This window comes from Cornus florida, unplaced genomic scaffold (genome assembly GCF_030987335.1).
Source record: "Cornus florida cultivar Cherokee Brave unplaced genomic scaffold, ASM3098733v1 CherokeeBrave_3.0.0_Hap2_Chr05, whole genome shotgun sequence".
NCBI classification, from domain to species: Eukaryota; Viridiplantae; Streptophyta; class Magnoliopsida; order Cornales; family Cornaceae; genus Cornus; species Cornus florida.
The window spans coordinates 20,997,734-21,017,278 of NW_026775575.1; the positions used below are offsets into that span (position 1 = coordinate 20,997,734).

At 39.9% G+C, this 19,545-nt stretch overlaps 1 protein-coding gene across 4 annotated transcripts in view; it reads left to right on the top strand.

Annotated features, from left to right (window-relative positions):
- Positions 1-19,545, top strand: part of LOC132306178 (P-loop NTPase domain-containing protein LPA1 homolog 2-like) — a 52,985-nt gene that overhangs the window by 13,741 nt on the left and 19,699 nt on the right. For all 4 annotated transcript variants that reach the window (XR_009481850.1, XM_059803463.1, XM_059803462.1 and 1 more), the window contains exons 3-7: positions 7,763-8,097; positions 16,753-16,834; positions 17,453-17,878; positions 17,976-18,716; positions 18,991-19,101. Coding sequence is in view for 3 of the 4 variants with exons in the window: in XM_059803463.1 (XP_059659446.1) it covers positions 7,763-8,097; positions 16,753-16,834; positions 17,453-17,878; positions 17,976-18,716; positions 18,991-19,101 (1,695 nt within the window). In the remaining variant the exon portion in view is untranslated. The remainder of the gene's footprint in view (positions 1-7,762; positions 8,098-16,752; positions 16,835-17,452; positions 17,879-17,975; positions 18,717-18,990; positions 19,102-19,545) is intronic.

Sequence of the window (19,545 nt, forward strand, 5' to 3'; positions counted from 1 at the left end):
TTATCCACCAAATTTGAGTAATCTGACTTCTTCAAACCACGAGGGAGCAAAGTTAAACCAGGATACTTGATGGGGAATGAACCAGGACTACATCCAAACACATCTGAAATTCTCCTCCTCCTTACTGATTTGAAAAAAAACAGGAGAGATTTCTCTTTGTTTTTTTTCTTTGATAATTAAGCAAATTCATTCAAAAAGCGTTCAAAAGGGGAACGCATCCCAGAAACAACAAAGGGATCCTATGGTCCCAAGGAAGAAATAAAATCAATCATCTCCTCCGGGGAGGAACAAAGCCTACCCGAACCCCAAAAACATAAAGATGTAATAAAGGCTGACTTAAGAACAACAATCGAGGATTCCTTTCCTTCAAAGGATATATTATTCCGCTCCCTCCACAAACACCACCATAAACACAAGGGTGCCATCCTCCAAAACCCACGAGTATGACCTCCCACATAGCACCCTCTCCAAGCCAACATTAATCCTCTCGCAAATCTAGGCATTACTCACGAAACCCCAAACATTCCTAACAAAAGACACCAACAGTCCATAGCCACTGGACAATGCAAAATAGGATGATTCACCGATTCTCCATTGCACTTGCACATACAGCACCAGTTAACTGTGATTTGTCTTCGCCTTCTCAAATTGTCGAGCGTCAAGATCTTGCCCCATACCACTGTCCAAGTAAAGAACGCCACTTTGAGTGGCACCTTAGATCTCCATACCACGGAAACGTAATCCCTGTAGTATCTGAGAGGCATCGGAAAAATGATCTCACTTCAAACTTTCCTCGATTTGCAGGCACCCAAACAAGTGAATCTCTATCTCTGCCACGGGTCTCATGCTTATACAAACGATCTAACAACCCGCAAATGTCGTCCAACTCCCAATCCTGAAAAGCTCTCACAAACCGCACATTCCAAGTCAACCTCCCACTATCAAGTCGATAGCAGTCAGAAACCGAGGCATGCCTATCAACAACAATCCTAAACAATCTGGGAAATGAACAAGCAAAGGTACAATCACCACACCAAAGATCCTCCCAAAACTGCACGTCCCTACCATCTTGAACTCTGAATCTGATGTGTGTGGAGAACTCATTCCATCCTTTCCTAATGGATTTCCAAACGCCGACACCAGCAGGAGTCCTCACCAAATACGAGCACCACCCCTCATCTCTTCCCCAAACCGGCACAAAATAACCCTCCTCCACAGCCTATGGTGTTCCATTCCAAATCTCCACAACCACTTACCAAGGAGGGCCCTGTTAAATGGCACCAACTTCCTTATCCCTAGGCCTTCGGCCTGAATCGGTCTACAAACCTGTTCCCAACGGACAAGGTGATACTTAAATTCTCCTTGTAAGCCACCCCATAGAAAGTTCCACTGAAGCCTATTCTATACTGAGCTTGCAGCACCACAAAAAAAGACAAATGGACACTGAGGCCAGCTTTTGCAACTGTTTTAGAGATCTGGACTTGACCACTTTATACCCTTTTTTCCATCATAGAAGAGAATATCTTAGTCACTAATGTGAAAAGCAGGGGAGATAGGGGACACCCTTGTCCTCTTTGGTTGAAAGAACCCACATGGAGATCCATTGATAAGCACTGAGAATCAGGCAGTGTTCAGATATGTCATCACTCAATTAATTAATTGCTCACCAATTCCCATAGCATCAAGTTTTTGATTCAAAAACTTCCACTTGACAGAGTCATAAGCTTTTTTCAAGTCCACCTCGAGAGCCATTAAATGGTTGGAATTTTTATTTGAGACTCACTAATTCATGAGCAGGAATAATATTATCTTGAATTCGTCTCCCTCTAAGGAATGCTGATTGCTCATTAAGTCATTCGCCACCAGTTTGTTGATGGCTGAACCCAACCTATTGGCTAACACCTTAATGATAATTTTGTATACCACATTGCAGAGAGCAATAGGTCTGTAATCTTGCATCTTTACAACACTGTTTTTTTTTAAAAATTAAGGCAATGAATGAACTATTGATAATTCTTGGCAGAGAACCACCAGCAAAAAACTGTTGGATCACAGTCAGTATATTACCCTTAATAGTTTCCCAATAGGTTTTTTAGAACCTAATAGGAAAACCATTAGGCCCTGGAGCTCAATCAGCTCCCATACTCATAATAGCAACTCTCAGTTCCTCCATAAAACCTCCAAACTAGATGCATCATCCCTTGACAACCTCCTTCTTGGCTGGGGAAGTCTTGTCCCAGATTAGTGTGTTTTGCATAAAGATTACTATAAAACTCAACTGCAAAATTCCGCAATCCTCTTGGTTCTGAACGAAAACACCATTATTGTCTTATAAAAGACAGTTCTTTGAAAATAGGCCTTTTTATAACTGAGTTTTCAGAAAACAGTTTTCAGAAAACTGAACCAAGCAGAGTTTTTCGTACAGTTTTTAGTTTTTTGAAAACAAAAAACTGTTCTCAGAGTTATAAACCAAGCAGGTCCTTATGATCTATGTTAAGCCACCTTCTGGTAGAAGAAATTGGAACATCTGTCCTGATTTCCAAGCCAGTGAATTCTAGAATTTTTAGATATTAACAACGTTTCATTATTTAAAGCACCTTCCAACCTTTGATGAGCAATCTTTTCTGCTTCAAGGGCTTCAGCATTCCCTGGATCTTGATCAATCACTGAGCAAAAGGTGGAAGAGTTCCAATCATAGCCATTTTGACTTACCTTAACTTTTGAGTGAACCTGTATAGGCATTTCCTTAAACTGAGACATTCCAAGCATCTTCAACAATAGCCTTCACCCCCTCCTGAAGGAATTTGAAAGGTTTTGGACTAGAGGCTACGTTGGGAGTTGCAATGACTATAAGAGAGTAATGGTCAGATAAACTAGTTGCAGTCAATAAAACTTTGGAATTTTGAAACATGGATAACCACTTAGAATTAACCAAAGCTCTATCAAGCTTAGCAAAACTTCTAGTTGAGATATCTTGTTTGTTGGTCTAAGTCCATACCTCATTCAGAACAGGAAATTCCAACAAATTAGCATCATTCACCATTCTGTTAAATTCATACAGAAGACCTTGAGGAATCCTCCTACCACCAATCTTTTCCCCATGTGCTCTCACTGTATTCCAGTCCCCAAGAGTCAACCAAGGACATTGAATTACGGAAGCATAATTATCAATTGAAGACCATAGCTTCCTTTTATTAGCTAACACATTAGTAGCATATTTAGGCGTAATAAATAGAGAAGTTTGAGCACTAATAATATGAACATGTAATAACATACACTGGTCAGTAGTATCCATAACCTGCACATCCAACTTAGAAGGGTCCCATCCAAACCACAACCTTCCGGATGCTGTTCAGGTGGTTTTAGCAAGGGTTACCTCTGTTCACGTTCCTCTGGTTCTGGACTGTGGGGGTTTGAGATCTCGGTGTTCCCCGTTTCTATTCGAGAATATGTGGCTGAGAGTGGAGGACTTCCAAAGGAAAGTCCAGTCTTGGTGGGAGGAGGCAACGGTTACAGGTTCTCCCAGTTTTGTGTTAGCCAGGAAGCTAAGGGCTCTCAAAATTGAGCTTAAGAGGTGGAATAAGGAGGTGTTTGGGAATCTTGAATGAAGGACGAATAGAGTCCTTGCTGATTTTTCTGAGCTCGTCTTGAAGAGGCGGGTCATGATGTGGAGTCTCTACGCTCTAGGAGATCTTCCTGCTTGGCGGTTCTCGCTGAGATTGCTAGCATGGAGGAGATCTCATGGCGCCAAAAATCTTGGGCCTTATGGCTCAAAGAGGGAGATTGTAATACGAAAATTTTCCATAGGCTTGCTAATGCCCACAGAAGGAGTAATCACATGGGGCGAATCCGGGTGGATGGTTTGGAGTTATAAAGGGAGGAAGAGGTGCGCAGTGGGATTATCTCTTTTTACTAGAAGCTATACACCGAGCCGTTAGGGTGGAGACCTAGGCTTAACGGCCTTCATTTTGATGCTATTTCTGAGTTGGATAGAAATGGTCTTGAGGTCCCTTTTTCCGAAGAGGAAGTGCTAAAGGCTTTATCGAGTTGCAATGGTGACAAAGCTCCAGGGCCAGATGGGTTTACTATGCGGTTTCTGATGGAAAGTTGGGAGGTGGTGAAAAATGAGGTGATGGGTACCTTTCAAGAGTTTCATTCTCATGGCGTTTTCGAGAAATCGTTTAATACCTCTTTCATTGCCCTCATCCCTAAGAAGGGTGGCGCTTCTGATATTAAAGACTTTAGACCAATTAGCTTAGTGGGTTGCATTTACAAGCTTATTGCCAAGGTTCTTGCTTTTAGGATGAGGGATGTTATGGATGGGATTATTGTGGATTTTCAGAATGCTTTTGTTGGAGGAAGGCAGATCTTAGATTCAGTTCTTATTGTATGCGAATGTGTGGATTCCAGGTTGAGAAGTGGTGTCCCTGGAGTTTTATGCAAACTTGACATTGAAAAAGCTTATGATCATGTTAATTGGAATTTCTTGTTGTACTTACTTATAAAATGGGGTTTGGAAGTAGATGGCGGAAGTGGATAGAGACATGTCTTTCGTCCGTAAAGTTCTAAGTTCTCGTGAATAGGTCTCCTGCTGGTTTCTTCGGGTGTTCTCGGGGATTGAGACAAGGAGATCTCTTATCATCTTTTCTTTTTCTCATCGTCATGGAGGGCTTGAGCAGACTTATGAGGAGGGTAGAGGATCTCGGTCTTATCCATGGCTTTAGGGTGGGCAGAGATCTTGCTCATCAGATGGAGATCTCTCATTTACTGTTCGCGGATGATACCTTGGTCTTTTGTGACGCTGACGTGTCTCAACTTAGATATTTGAGGTGCATTCTAGTCTGTTTTCAGGCAGTTTCTGGACTGAAGGTCAATGTAGCCAAGAGCGTGCTTGTCCCGGTTGGGGATGTTCACAATATTTCCTCCTTAACCGCAGTTCTTGGGTGCAGGGTGAGTTCTTTCCCTATCCCTTATTTGGGTTTGCCTTTGGGGGTCTCCTCTAGAAGGGTGGGGAGCTGGGATCCTGTGATTGATAGATATGTGAAGAGATTGGCAGGGTGGAAGAAGCAATATCTGTCGAAGGGGGGGAAAGTTACTCTCATAAAGAGCACTCTCTCTAGCCTTCCTACTTATTTCTTATCTGTGTTCCAAATTCCATGATCTGTTGCCGAAAGGATTGAAAAGATCCAAAGGGATTTCCTTTGGGGCGGAAGGGGCGAGGAGTTTAATTATCATCTCATCAGGTGGGAGCAAGTTTGCAAGCCTATGCAGTCGGGTGGTCTAGGTATCTAGAAGTTGGTTCCCTTTAATCAAGCTCTTTTGGGTAAATGGTTATGGAGATTCGGAAGGGAAAGGCATCGCCCTTGGAGAAGGATTGTTTCATGTCGTTTTGGGGAGGAGAGTGGCGGATGGTCTACTCGTCCAGTCTCTATTGCGGGAGGAGTTGGTGTGTGAAAATTCATTTGGAAGGGTTGGGATGTCTTCTCTTCCCATATTAGATTCAAAGTTCGTGATGGTAGATATGTTCAATTTTGGGAGGATTTATGGTGTGGTGACCAGCCGTTATCTTGCACCTTTCCCAGTTTGTACAGTATTGCCGCCGATAGACATGCTTATGTAGCTCATTGTTATCGGCTTATAGTAGTAGGATTACATGGGACGTGCGTTTTAGGTGTTCTTTTCAAGATTGGGAGATGGACGAGGTATGTGTTCTTTTGGATATGTTGTATAAGCAGGAGGCAGTTGGCAAAGGTAGTGATGATCTTTTGTGGGTCCCCTCTACCCATGGTAGATTTGATGTACGGACCATGTTTCTATGCCTCTCTAACTCAGTTGGCCTTGATTTTCCATGGAAGACCATATGGCGCTCTAAGGCTCCACCTAGAGTGGCATTCTTCGTATGGACTGCTGTATGGGGCAAGATTTTGACGATTGACAATTTGAGGAAGAGAGAGAGCGATATTGTTAATTGGTGTTGCCTCTGCAAACGTGATGATGAGTCTGTGGATCATATTCTCCTGCATTGCCCCGTGGCGTATGACTGTTGGAACCTTATATTTGGCTTATTTGGTGTGCTTTGGATAATGCCCCGATCTTCTAAGGGTCTGATTAATGCGTGGAGAGGATGCCACGTGAGAAGCAGCGTACGCGACTATTGGAGGATAGTTCCATATTGCGTTTGGTGGTGCATCTGGAAGGAGAGGAATAGCAGAATGTTCGAAGGGAAGGAGTTGTTCGTGGCGACGTTGAAACTTCATATTATTCGATCCATCTTTAGTTACGTGAAGAGGAGTTCTTGCTACTCTTTCGATGATTTAGTTAATCTTTTGGACTCTTTGGGTCCTTAGATCCCAGTTCCCTTTTTTGTATAAGGGACGCGTTCCCCTTTTGAATGTCTTTTAATCGATTATTACTTATAAAAAAAAAAAAAAAATTTGGTGAGAGGCATAGTTATTAGCCCAATTCCACCTATTATTCAATTTCCTACATATAGCAGCAAACTTAGTCTCTTTAACCCTTGTTTCAAGGAGGAAGACTACGCTAAGAGTATTAGAGAGGAGCCAATGCTTAACCTCCCTTTGCATATGGGGCCTATTCAGGCCCCTACATTCCTGCACCCAATAATAAAACAGCAGTGGAGGGATCTCTCTCTCCCCACCCCTCTTCACAGCCATCTCCTCTTCTGTTGTCTCAGCAAGCATTGCAAAGGAATTGGTAGTCTTAACCTGCTCCTGGCCACAATTCACAGATGTCCCTATCGTACCAGTAGAAATATTTGTGATAAGTGGGTTTGAGATCTCCACAACCACCGAATCTGCATTACAGGTGTTTCCCTTCTCTTGATGACAGTCAGCCTTATTAACCGCTACATTGGTCCCTCCCTCAACACTAACGATATGGGGTCCTGAAAAGGGTCTTGAAGAGCCACAACATCAGTTGCGAATCTGGAAGATTCAACAGCATCAGAGATGATGACATCTTTTCCCTTCTGATTAATTCCCCGCACCTGTGTTTCCTTCGAAACTTTGGGTTTACCCTTCTTCATAGGGCATTGCGAAATCAAAATGCTAATTGAGTTGCATCTTGCATGATCTTGACATGCTGTTATACATAGGGTTTAGTGGCATGCCTGGGTTCATGTGGTGCAATATGTGGGTTTTCCTGCATATTTCTTTCAAAATGGAATTACAATTCATTTAATTGTTGGTTTTTTTCAGCTGAAAGGGCTTTGCGTAAATAATTCTTCTTCTTCTTCTTCTTCTTCTTGGGTATGTGATTACTCATGCACACCCACTATTTGCTCCTATGGGGACTCTCATGTGAGAGGAGGAGATACCCCTTGAGCTAAAAAGATTTGGTAGTCTATAATATGCTTCTTAATATTGAAAATATTGGGTAAACAGATGAAATTGCCCCTTGTATTTCATTATTTGGAGCTTCTTTTATTAGTCTTTCATGTATACATTTTGGCACTGTGTGTTGTTGTTGGCGCCATTAGGCCTGAAAAAGTTCTAACCATGTTGTGTCATTCATTATTCTACTAAATTATGAAATTTAGACCAGATTTTATACTTTCTCGTGTTCAACAGAGATAGAATTACGTTGCATGGCAAGTGAATATATAGAAGTACCAATTTGGATTACAAAATCTCTATTTTCATGGTTTTCCTTGTATTTCAGGTTTGATGTTACCTTAAAATTGACTGTTTCTGTAAGTAAAGATATTGGAACTTGGCTGATATCCTTTTTCAATTCTGATCAGATTTGTCAAAGGGTTTTTGAATTGATGAAAAGTGAATGTTCTGCGGATACTCCGGCTTCAGAGCAGATGGAGATATTAGGACTGGATTCTTCAAAAGGACATTCCCAGAAGGAAAACTATTTCCATCCTGTTGACTGCTTGGACAAAGAAGATGGCAGTGACCATTTAGTTCAAGATAAAGATGGTGGAAGTAAGAATAGACCATTTGAATTATACAAAAGACTCACAACTGTAGTAGTTAGAAGAAACACTTTTTTGGACATTGTTTATAATGCTCTTGCTGACTACAAGTATGTGGGTCCTAACCAGAGGGCAGATTTGGTCTTAGCTTGCAGGTATGGTGTAACCTGTTATACTCTTACAAAATAAAATCAATATATAGGTTTTGGTGAAGTGTTGTCATATAGAATGAGCAACTTTACCCTTTGAGGAATTTTCTTTTGCAAACTATTTCTTGCTATAATTTAGTGTATGTTTTTCGGTAGGTTAATTTAAAGGTTGGCTTTGTTTTTCTTGTCATTTATTACTTTGTCATTATTTTGGCCTCATATTATTGCATTAAACATTTTTATGCCTATTGGAGCATTATTTGAAATGATATTTGGAGAATGCAAATTAAACATGTGTGGGGCAAGCGGAGAGTTTGTGAAATTTACTCCGGTATTTATAGTTTGTGCAAAATTGTCATTGCCTCTCAAGATTGGTTGCATTGTGTGGTCTATGTGGACTAGTTATTTAAGCAATTTGTGTATTTTTAATGCACTCTTTAACAATTTTTGGTAGCTCAGTGGGAGCAATTAGGTTTCAAGTAACTGTGATAATTGTTGTAATGGTAACACTTTTGGTGTAAGAGATGCCCCTGGGTTTAACGGTAATTGCTACCGTGGTCACCAACATACATGTCTAGCTCTATAATTCCATATTATGGGTTTTAATGATTTTTAGTGAATTTTATTGAATAATTAAAGATTATTTAATATGAGTAGCAGCTTCTACGTTGAATTTTAAGTTGCTTGACAATAAAAGTATAATTTTTTTGATCTTTCACTGATTTTGTTATCACAAATGCACTTAAACATGAAAATAGATTAAAGTTGCAAGGAAACATGTTTAAACAACATGCTACCTTTTTTTTTTTTTTGGGGGGGTACTTCAAACAACATTTTACTTTTTTGGTGCCATATATTAATGAGTAAGTATTAGCTTATTAGTCAATTGATTACCAATAGTCTTCTATACTAAATTGCTAAAAATATTCCAAAAATTTATTTATACTCCCCAAAAATAGTTAATTTGTAAATAGTGCTCCTAAAATTCATAAAAAGTTTCAATTCCAGCCCCCCTCTCACCCCCCATACAAAAAAAAGTAAAAAATTCAAAACACTTGTATATTGGCCCCGAAACCCTGAAATGCGTTGAGGCGCAACAGTTGACTGGACATCTACTGGTAAAGCACTGTTTTGGTGCGCCCGCGAGAGTGGTAAGACAAACTCTGAATACTAGATATGACCTCAAAATAAAATAACAGGGGTCAGGGTCGGCTAGTGAGACGATGGGGGATAAGCTTCATCGTCGAACAGTCCTCTTCCTGCCGAGCCCCCTTTCTCTTCGGTCCATAGAGACAAAATGTAGAATTGGTGCCAATAGTTCATCACAGAAGAACGGACTTACTAAGCTGGGATCATTAACTAATACTAATCTAATACTAAAATAATAAATTCTAAATTATTTGAAATTAAATTTAACTTGTGTACTCTTGAAACTTATAAAAAAATTCAAGTTGGACCCTTTTAGCTATACTTTTTGTAGGTACAAGAAATTCCGCTGACCACTCTAGCCAAACAGAGCTTCAAGAACCTTCACTCCATAGTCGAAAAATGGAAATCCTTTCAAAAATAGATATCTCAGTAAAAAGAAAGAGGGAGAGAGAGATCGAGAGATCCTCCTCCCTTTTTTATATCCTTCTTAACCCTAATGGGATCTTTTTCTTGGAGTGCGAGTTGAGGTTAATTGGGCTTCCTAGTTGGCTATTACAAATTTCGTATTTAGGCCAATTTATTTGTTAAATCGAAACCAGTCCATTCTTGCCTCGGGCCGTTTGACTTGCTTCATCGATCCTGATCAGCATTTGGTGTGGGCCAGCGATCTCGACACATGGTGTGCTTTGATTGGTGGTGCCTATCGTACAAGTGTCGGTCGCTTATTGGAGAAGATTTTTCCCTCCACACCTTGCCCCCTATTTCTTTTCACTTGGGGTGAGAAGGAAATTCGATTCATTGGGGATGCGAATGGTTCACTTTCCTTTCTTGAGTCTGTCTGTAATTATACTTTCTAGAGGCACGTGACTTCAGTTTTCGTATGGGCCGTCACTTCGACTTGCCTCATTGTGTCAGTCGTGTCAATTTAAGCATTCCATTTTTTCTTTCACAATATTCGTTTGACCTTCGTCTAGATCCACTCTAGCGTTTGAGGCTTTTCGGCGATCCCTTGACCTTATTCCGGCGTACTCCCAGTGGCATAACTTTATTACTCTGTGAGGTCAGTGTTCTCTTCTCTTCCCTTTTTTTTCTTTCTTAAATGTGGTTGAGTTCCATTGAAAAGATGAGCCAATCAATACAATGGATAGAGGGGGCATACCCTCCGTACATCAAGTCACAGCAACATACTGAGTAAGACCACTTCCAATATACTTGTAAGCAAGTGAAAAATAAAAAGACAGCAAGTCTTATGCTACCTACACAAATCATTGATAGATCTAATGGCGGTAACATCCATGACTTCAAACAGAACTGCTTTGGCAACCTTTGCTGCAGTCTTATGACAACTTTGGTGCAACCTAGACTTCCTCTCCTTCCAATTGGCCTAGATTGTAGTTGTGAAAATGATTGAAAATAGTGTGAAGATCGCTATTGTTCACACAATAATACAAAATTATCATAATCTTGACAATGCAGCCTCCTACCACAACAATGAGCAATCCATACCAGCTTACCTTAGGATGAGCAACTCTGCAAAGAAGGGAGTTTGTCATGGAGCATGAGACAGGTTGTAAACTGGTTCTAGGCCTGGCCTTGTTCCAGCATAAACCATACCAGCTTACCTTAGGATGAGCAACTCTGCACACCTCCCGAGCTATAACGGGCCGGGTGATTCACGATTCGACCCAAAAGCTTAAGCTGTTAGGTGGGGCTAACACCTAACCCATTTATGCCCATTACAATTTCAATCCAGATCCGATGTAGGACAAGTTCCACTTGTAACATTCTCCCTCACCCAAACTCGCAATATCCTCGTTGCGGTTGGGCCACCCTGCCTACCCGGGGTGAAGACTTGAATGCCCCGGGCCGGGCGCGCTTGGTGTGACACCGGATCAAGGACTGGTCTGGCTCTGATACCAATTGTAACGGGCTAGGTGTTTCGCGATCCGGCCCAAAAGCTTTAGGTGGGGCTAACACCCATCCCAATTATACCCATTACACTTCCCATCTGGATCCGATGTGGGACAAATACCACTTGTAACACAAGCTCTCTTAAAAGAAAATTTACCCCCTTTCCAAACCAATCTATCAGCATCATTATGCACAGGAACAGAAGCCAAAAATAATTTCGAAGGCTGTGCCTCAGCAGGTTCTAGCACATCCAGCAGCCAACTTGTCTGATCTTCGAAATGGTAGTGCTCTAACTACTCCATGCCCCAACTTTTGCACTATAGTCATTCCTTCCCACCAGGGATCATGGTAAAGACTGAATTGCTGGCCATCTGCAATATGAAAAGTAATTGCCTTTAACACAATGTCCCTAACTGAGAGCATGAACTTCCAAGCAGGTGAACTGGCCGGAGAGATAACTGCATCCCAGTAAGAGGATCCCTTAGTGCATTTATCCTTAAACCATCTTACCTATAAACTTTCTTTGTCATTCAGAAAGTCCCACACCAAAGCACAAGCTACTGCCGATTGAAGGTCATCAGCCTTTCTTAAGCTAAATCCACCCTCATCTTGTGGTCTTGCAATGACATCCCATTTCATGAAGTGCATTTTTTTAACATTTTCAGTACTACCCCACAGGAACTTTTTGATCATTTTTTGAATCTGATTATTCAATGCAACAGGGAGTTTAGCAGTGGAGCACCAATACAGAATCATGGGGTAAATCACAGTTTTAACCTACTCTGTTCTCCCAGCCAGAGGGAGCCTCAAATTGCACCATGAAGAGAATTTCTAGTATTTTATCCAGTAAAGTAGAACAATCAGGCTTAGGCAGATTATATGTGCTCAGAGGGATGCCAAGATACTTGACAGGGAAGCTGCCCTCTCTGAATTATAAAGCCCCTATCAAGCACTGTTTTCTCCTCACAGCCTTAGAAATGTAGACAGTGGATTTTTGTGCATTGGTGATTGGACTGGAGACCAGAGCAGAGAGCAAACTCATCCAACACCTTCTTAATGGACATTGCAGACTGAATATCAGCAGGTCATCAGCATATAATAAGTGACATAAATTTGAATTAACCCTTAAAGCTGCCTTGGAGGGTTTCAAAGTACCTGCCAGCACTCAGATTCTAAAAGAGAGGACAAATATTGTGTGACCAAGGTAAAGAACAGGAGACAAAGGGCAGCCCTGTCTAAGACCTCTCCCGGGTTGGAAAAAACCCTCTGGAGAATCATTAATGAGTATAGAGAACCAAGAGGAAGTTAAAAATTCTTTCACCCAAGCTATCCAAGTGCTCCCAAAGCCAAACTTCTCCAACAATCTGAGTAGGAAATTCCAAGATACTGAGTCATATGCCTTATTCAAATAAATTTTAAAAGCTAAAGATGGATTGGAAGTCCCATTGAACCCTCTAATCAGTTCCCTAGCCATTAAGATATTGTCATGTATTTTTCTCTCTTTAATGAAAGCTGTTTGCTCCCCGCCAACCAATTAATGAAGAACAGAAGCAAGTCTATTGGCCATTATCTTTGTGAGGAGCTTGTAGGCAGTATTACACAGGGAAAAAAAGAAGAAGGTAGTATTACACAGGGAAATGGGCCTTAAATCTGATACCTTCATAGCCCTCTGCCGTTTAGGAACTAAGGTAATAAAAGATGAATTAATACCTGTAGACAGTTCAGGGTGAGCAAATAAATATTTGACAGTTAAGCACAGGTCAGTACCAATAATACTCCAGAATCTTTGAAACAACCTTGCAGGAAACGGGAAACCCATCTGGACCTGGGGCTTTGTCAGGCTGAAAACCCATAACAACTCCCTTCATTTCTTCATCTGTAATAGGACCTTCAAGCACCTGGGTTTCCATCAGAGAGTGTTTCTAGGCTGCTTGAGAGAAGGTACAGATTGAGAATTTTGCCCAGCAAAAAATTTAGAAAAATGTCCCACAAATAGGCCTCTAATGACTTCCTGATCTTATGTAACACAACCATCCTCTGTCCGTATAGAAGTAATAGAATTGAAGTTTCTATGCTGATTAAATTTGATATAGAAGAATGAAGTACATCTATCATTGTCCCTCAACCAATGAACCCTAGCTTTCTGAGCAACCAGTAGCTCTTCATTAGTTAAAGCTGTATCCAATCTGCTTCTACAATAATTCTCCTTATTAATGGTATCTAGATCAAACGGTTTTTGCTGCAAAACAGTTTTAGCTTTATCAAACTCCTCTCTAGCAGACTTTACCTCCTCATGAACGTTACAATAGTTGTTTTTATTCCAGTCTTTGAGCAATGTCTTAACCTTCTTCAGTTTCTGGTGTAGAGACCGAATAGGATTGCCAGTCTGAGGTCCCTTCCAAGCATCAGCAACTACAACATCAATACCCTCCTGAAAACACCATACTTTGAGCATCTTAAAAGGTGTAGGACCAGATGCAATACCTTGAAAAATATCAACCATAATGGCTCCATGATCTGACAACTTAGCATTATAAATAGAAGCTGTAGCAGCAGTTAAGGTATACAGCCAGTTAGCATTAATCACTGGTCTATCAAGCCTTCCATAATCCTCTTATCTATACCTTGTCTGTTACAGCAAGTAGGAGCTAAATTAGTGGTGTGAAGATCCATAAGACCACACGTAGCAAGACACCCATTGCACTCATCTAAAACAGCTTGTGGGATGCCCCTACCACCCAACTTTTCAGAGTTAAATCTAACTATGTTCCAATCACCCATAGCCAACCAAGGGCCATAGAGGGATATAACTGTAATTCACCCCATAAAATTCTTCAAATCTTCACAGTATTCCCAGCATATGTAGGGAACAAAGACACCTCCACTTTATGATTTAAACAATTGGTGAATGCAAATGTATTGTGTTTTGATTCATTATGGAATTGAATGTGTCCACTTTATTGCAAGATATATTTATAGTATGTGATGACGATCAATACAAGAGTATAAATAACAATTATAAATAGTTCATAGTCAGTAATTAAGGATGGACGCTTAATTAACTAAGACTTGAATCGGATCCACAATAAGGTAAGATATTTTGCGAGAGCTGTCGTATGCAATTGCTCCCTATCATCGTCATGACATTTGACTCTCAAGCATGAGAGAAGTATAGACTCTTTTATTGATTAATAATTACTTTGATTGTTTAACGGAACCTTCGGGATCCTTTAATCGGCAATTGTGTAATTAATAGTTAAGAGGGTTATATTCTCAATATTTGCATTGGTCCTATTTGTATATATTTTGTATTGATTATGGTTGATCACAAAGTAAATTCGAAGCCCATAACGTTTTTTGGACAAAATAGTTTTCTTTGTATTTGTTTACTAAATAATTATTTTTGTCAAACAAATGTTTATTGTGATCAAGCCGGAAAATAATCAAGGATCCAAAATAAATATACTAATTATGCAGTTGGATTGATGGCTTTAATTATCCGATAGCTAATTATGCATAGAGGGGTCAAGTGCAACATTGACTTAGTAGTTATTTACTATTTGATTGGATGTCAATTAATTTATTTTAATGAAGTAAAAATTAATTCATGAATCAATTGAATTGGTTCCATGGAAGTTGGACCGGGTCAATTATTAATTCATTGGAGCCCAGAAAATAGTAAGCCCAAGGGATTCTCACCTATAGCCCAACTTGATATTGGAGGCCCATGAGATTGGAGTTATCACTTTTATTTGTAGAGATTGAGAATTGTTATTTCCACTCCATGTGACTATATATGTATACTTGGAGGCCATGGATTGTTTAGAAAGCCTTTAGGCACCATTTGTGTGTGAAGACAAATACTTTCTCTATCTATAAATTAGGGTTTAGTGTTCTCATCTCTAAGGAGCTCCCACAAGCTTAGCCACCAAGGTCATTCATAGAGGCATATGGGTGATTCCTAAAGGTAACACCATAATCTTGAAGACGGAGGCCTAAGGAAGAAGGATCTAGCTAAAGGGATCTTCAATAAGAGAGAGCATTCACTTTGGGCTACTATACTACTGTTGGTGTCTTGTGCCCTCCAGTGTTGCTTCCAATTCTCACTTTAATGTGATAACAAGTCTGCCATTAGCATTGCAGCAAATCCCGTTCAACATAATAGGACTAAGCATATAGACGTTGACTGTCACTTCATTCGAGAGAAGATCATTTTTGGTCAATTTTGCAATCCATTTGTCACTAGCTCTTAGTAGCTTACGAAGGGCGTGAGCAAAATGTTTGAAGATGCATTGTCTAAGTTGGGCGTCTCAGATATCAACGCACTAACTTGAGGGGGAGTGTTGGCCGAGATATGATAGCCACAAATCATGGGATGTGACTTACCATATTAGCAAAGATATGATAGCCGCGAATCATGGGATGTGACTTACCATATTAATATGATAGCTTCGAATCATGGGATGTGACTCACCATATTAGCCAAGATGTGATAGCCTTAAATCATGGAGTTTGACTTTATTTACGCATATGTCCAGGCTTAGAATCTGCAATGATTTTATTTAATTTCCTTTATTGTAATGTTAACATGTGAATTAGTAATCTATCTCATTAAAGCCTTTACTCTTCTATTCCTTCTAGCTGTAATGTGCTCTTATGATGTAATTAGGGATTCTTGGGGTAGAGTCTTTTAACCTAGGCTGTACTCTTTGGATTTTGCATAGATTAAGGTCTCGTGCTTTGTCCTTGTTTAGGGTTTTTCACGTAAAAAATATTTTGCCTTTGCTTTATTTTATTTGTTTCTTTAAATGTTTATTTGATTGCAATTGAGACACATAATTAATTAATTAACTGACTTTTGAATAAGGAACGGTAACTCGAAAAGAATCATAGTCTTTAGAAACAGTCCTACAATTTTAATTTTGGGTTTTTTTTTTTTTTTTGTTGGGGGGGGGGGGGGGGGGGGGGGGGGGTTGGTTTAAAAAGCCTTTGTCTGACTTGGAAGTTCTTCTCAGTATTCTATTTAATGTTTTATATTTTTCTCTATGTTCCTAAAATATTTTTGTCATATGTGCTGAACTCTCTAAGGTCAAGTCTTTGGCGATTGATGGCTATAATTCAATGGGTACTGATAAATGGCCAGTGTGTCAAAATAATTGGACCTTTGAAATGCCGACAGTCCCTTTTTGTGTTCGTTATATAATATGTAATTATGTATTGGATCTTGGAATTGGTTGAATGTGATTAGATTATTCGGCATCCGATAGTATGTAGGTGCAAAAGCTCCTTACTATTACTTTAGAAAAGCATAAAAATTGGATCCATTCTATTAAGAGTAGATGACTGAACTGATGGCATCATTATTGTGAACAAAGTCGTTATTGTTGGGACAGCACTACTTCAATTGATTCAATTAATGCGCCAGTGCATTGTACTTGTGGCAACTAAGGCATCATGTTTCAAATCATGTTGTGATGTACTTGTTTGCAGATATGAATTTCTCTTAAATTTTATTTGGTTGAAGTGTCACCTTCATTTTTCTTGCAATTTTGCACTATATCTTTTTTTTTTTTTTTCATGAGAAACTTCTGCTTGTTTCAGAATCCGAGAAAGGAAGGAATCTGTGACTGTGCTATTGTGTGGCACTAGTGGCTGTGGCAAATCTACTTTGTCTGCCCTTCTGGTATATCCATTTTTCTGCCAAAAACATTTATTCTCATTTTTACTATTTGGATCTGGAGCAGTAATGGTGTTCCTTGTACTTATTATTTTTCTGTGTGTTCTGAAAACATTTGTGAGTTTGCATATGATGCAGATTGCGTCTTACAATTACTATCTTAACACATGCTCACACAACTCATAACAACATAATTTTGTAGTTTATTTTTTTTTTATTTTTTTATTTTTATTTTCTATTTTTTTCCAAATTTCAACTGGTTTTTTATGAATAGTTATGGCCAAATAAAATCTTAAAATAAGACATAGTAGACTTGGATTTCAGGCTATTTCTGGTAGCAAAAGCTGAAGATGAACTTGGAGAAATTCCATCAATGTTCCTGCATACAACCATTTCTGTCTTGTTCCAGCCTGTCATGCCTGTGGCTGAGTGGCTCTGGCTTATTCACATTTCATAAATACAATTTATGAACTGAGGGTTGCATGGAAATGTATATGCTATATAATGTTTGCCTCTGTTGTTCTAAAAGAATATAAATAATGAATCTATATATGTATGATCAAAATATATTAACTTGATTTCTGTTAGTTTATACACTCAATAAACCCTGAATCCCATTTGCAGGGAAGCAGGTTGGGGATCACAACTGTTGTATCTACTGACTCAATTCGGCATATGATGAGGAGTTTTGTAGAAGAAAAGCAAAACCCTTTACTTTGGGCTTCTACATATCATGCTGGGGAATATTTAGATCCGGTGGCTGTTGGAGAAGCAAAGGCCAAGAGGAAAGCAAAAAAATTAGCCGGTTCTTCACACTCAATACCAAAGGATGATATAAATGATGGTTTCACCGCTGGAAAATCTGATTCTCGGCTACTAAATGTCGCTTCTAGTGCTGTTGAACTGATCAGTCCAAAACAGATGGCCGTTGAGGGATTTAAGGCACAGAGTGAGATGGTAATTGACAGTCTTGACCGGCTGATCACTGCATGGGAAGATCGGAAAGAATCAGTAGTTGTTGAGGGTGTCCACTTGAGCCTTAATTTTGTGGTAAGTAAACGCTTGCTACGATGAGAATCCTCCTGACAAGAAAGTTCTCCTTATTGTTAGTGGTCAATTTTGATCACAATACTTATCTGATATGCAGATGGGGCTTATGAAGAAACACCCGTCAATTATACCATTCATGATATACATCACAAACGAGGACAAACACCTGGAGCGTTTTGCAGTCCGTGCAAAGTATATGACATTGGATCCTGCTAGAAACAAATATGTAAAATATATCCGTAACATCAGGACAATCCAAGAATATCTCTGCAACCGAGCCGACAAGCATCTAGTCCCAAAAATTAATAATACCAATGTTGACAAGAGTGTGGCAGCCATCCATGCAACGGTTTTCAGCTGCCTACGAAGACGTGAGGCTGGGGAGCAGCTTTATGATCCCAATACAAACAAAGTTGCTGTGATTGATGAGGAGTACAGGAACCAGTGTGCTGCAAATTCATTGAGCTCCAAAAGAATGTTTCAACTGATCCAGAGGCAAGGTTCTTCTAGACATCTTATGGCTCTTCTAAATACCGATGGCTCTGTGGCAAAGGCTTGGCCTGTTGACTCAATAGGCTGTAGTGGCAATCGAGTTGTGGTTGATTCAACTGCGAATGGGAGAGGAACACCACTGTATGGGCCTCTGCAGATCGGTAAGGCTGAACCTGTCAATCTTCAGTTTGGTCACTTCGGGATCAGTGCTTGGCCCAGTGACACTGGCGGCACGAGTCATGCCAGCAGTGTTGATGAATCAAGGGGTGATGGAACCGATAATGGTAGTAGATATTACTCTTCGTGCTGCAGCACACCGAGGATGTCTGAGGGACCTGCCAAGGAGGTATATGATGATTGATGATTATTTTTCCAAAAGCACAACTATGATGATAATTTATCCAAGATCCCCTTCACTATAATATTTCTTTGTCAGGCAGAATTTGTGACTGATTTAAAATAAACTAGTGAATACAACATTTTTAGTTCATCATTCAATTAGTGTTGAAATAAGAAGCACAACTCTTCATTGGCGACCAAATGATTTGATTTTGAATATTTTGGTAGGTTTGCTACTTATTTTATTTATTTTCTTTGATAATTTCCCCTTGTACATTCAGCTCAAGGAAGAACAATCTGTGCATGGTAGCGATGAAGAGGTGGACGATCTACCTGAACTGGACAGCGATGAGGATCTTAGTGATGATGATCAGAAACAGATCAATGAAGAGGTATAGTTGTGTTGTATAGTCATTTGGAAAATTGTTATCAGGTTGAGAACTCCCATGTCTTCATCTTCTACACGTTTACAACAACACCCCCCCCCCCCCCCCCCCCCCCCCCCGCGGTCCCCACAATGGTGGTAGCCTTGTGCACTGGGCTAGCCCTTTTTTAAAACTATTGTGGTGAACTATTTCGTCACATGGCGTGTATATTTTATTCCATCCTGTAGACATCGGACAAACCAAATATATTTTGCATATTTGATGTTGGTACGTGGATATGATAGTTTAATATTGGTCAAACTTCAGATGGACACTCATGATTCGCTGCTGTTTGGTGTAATCTTCCTCGAGATGATATAGCTGGTTACAATCACTCTTGATGTTGAGACAAAGTCTGTTACTATGCTTTGAAATTATACACTTTTCATCTCATATCTATTCATTTTACAG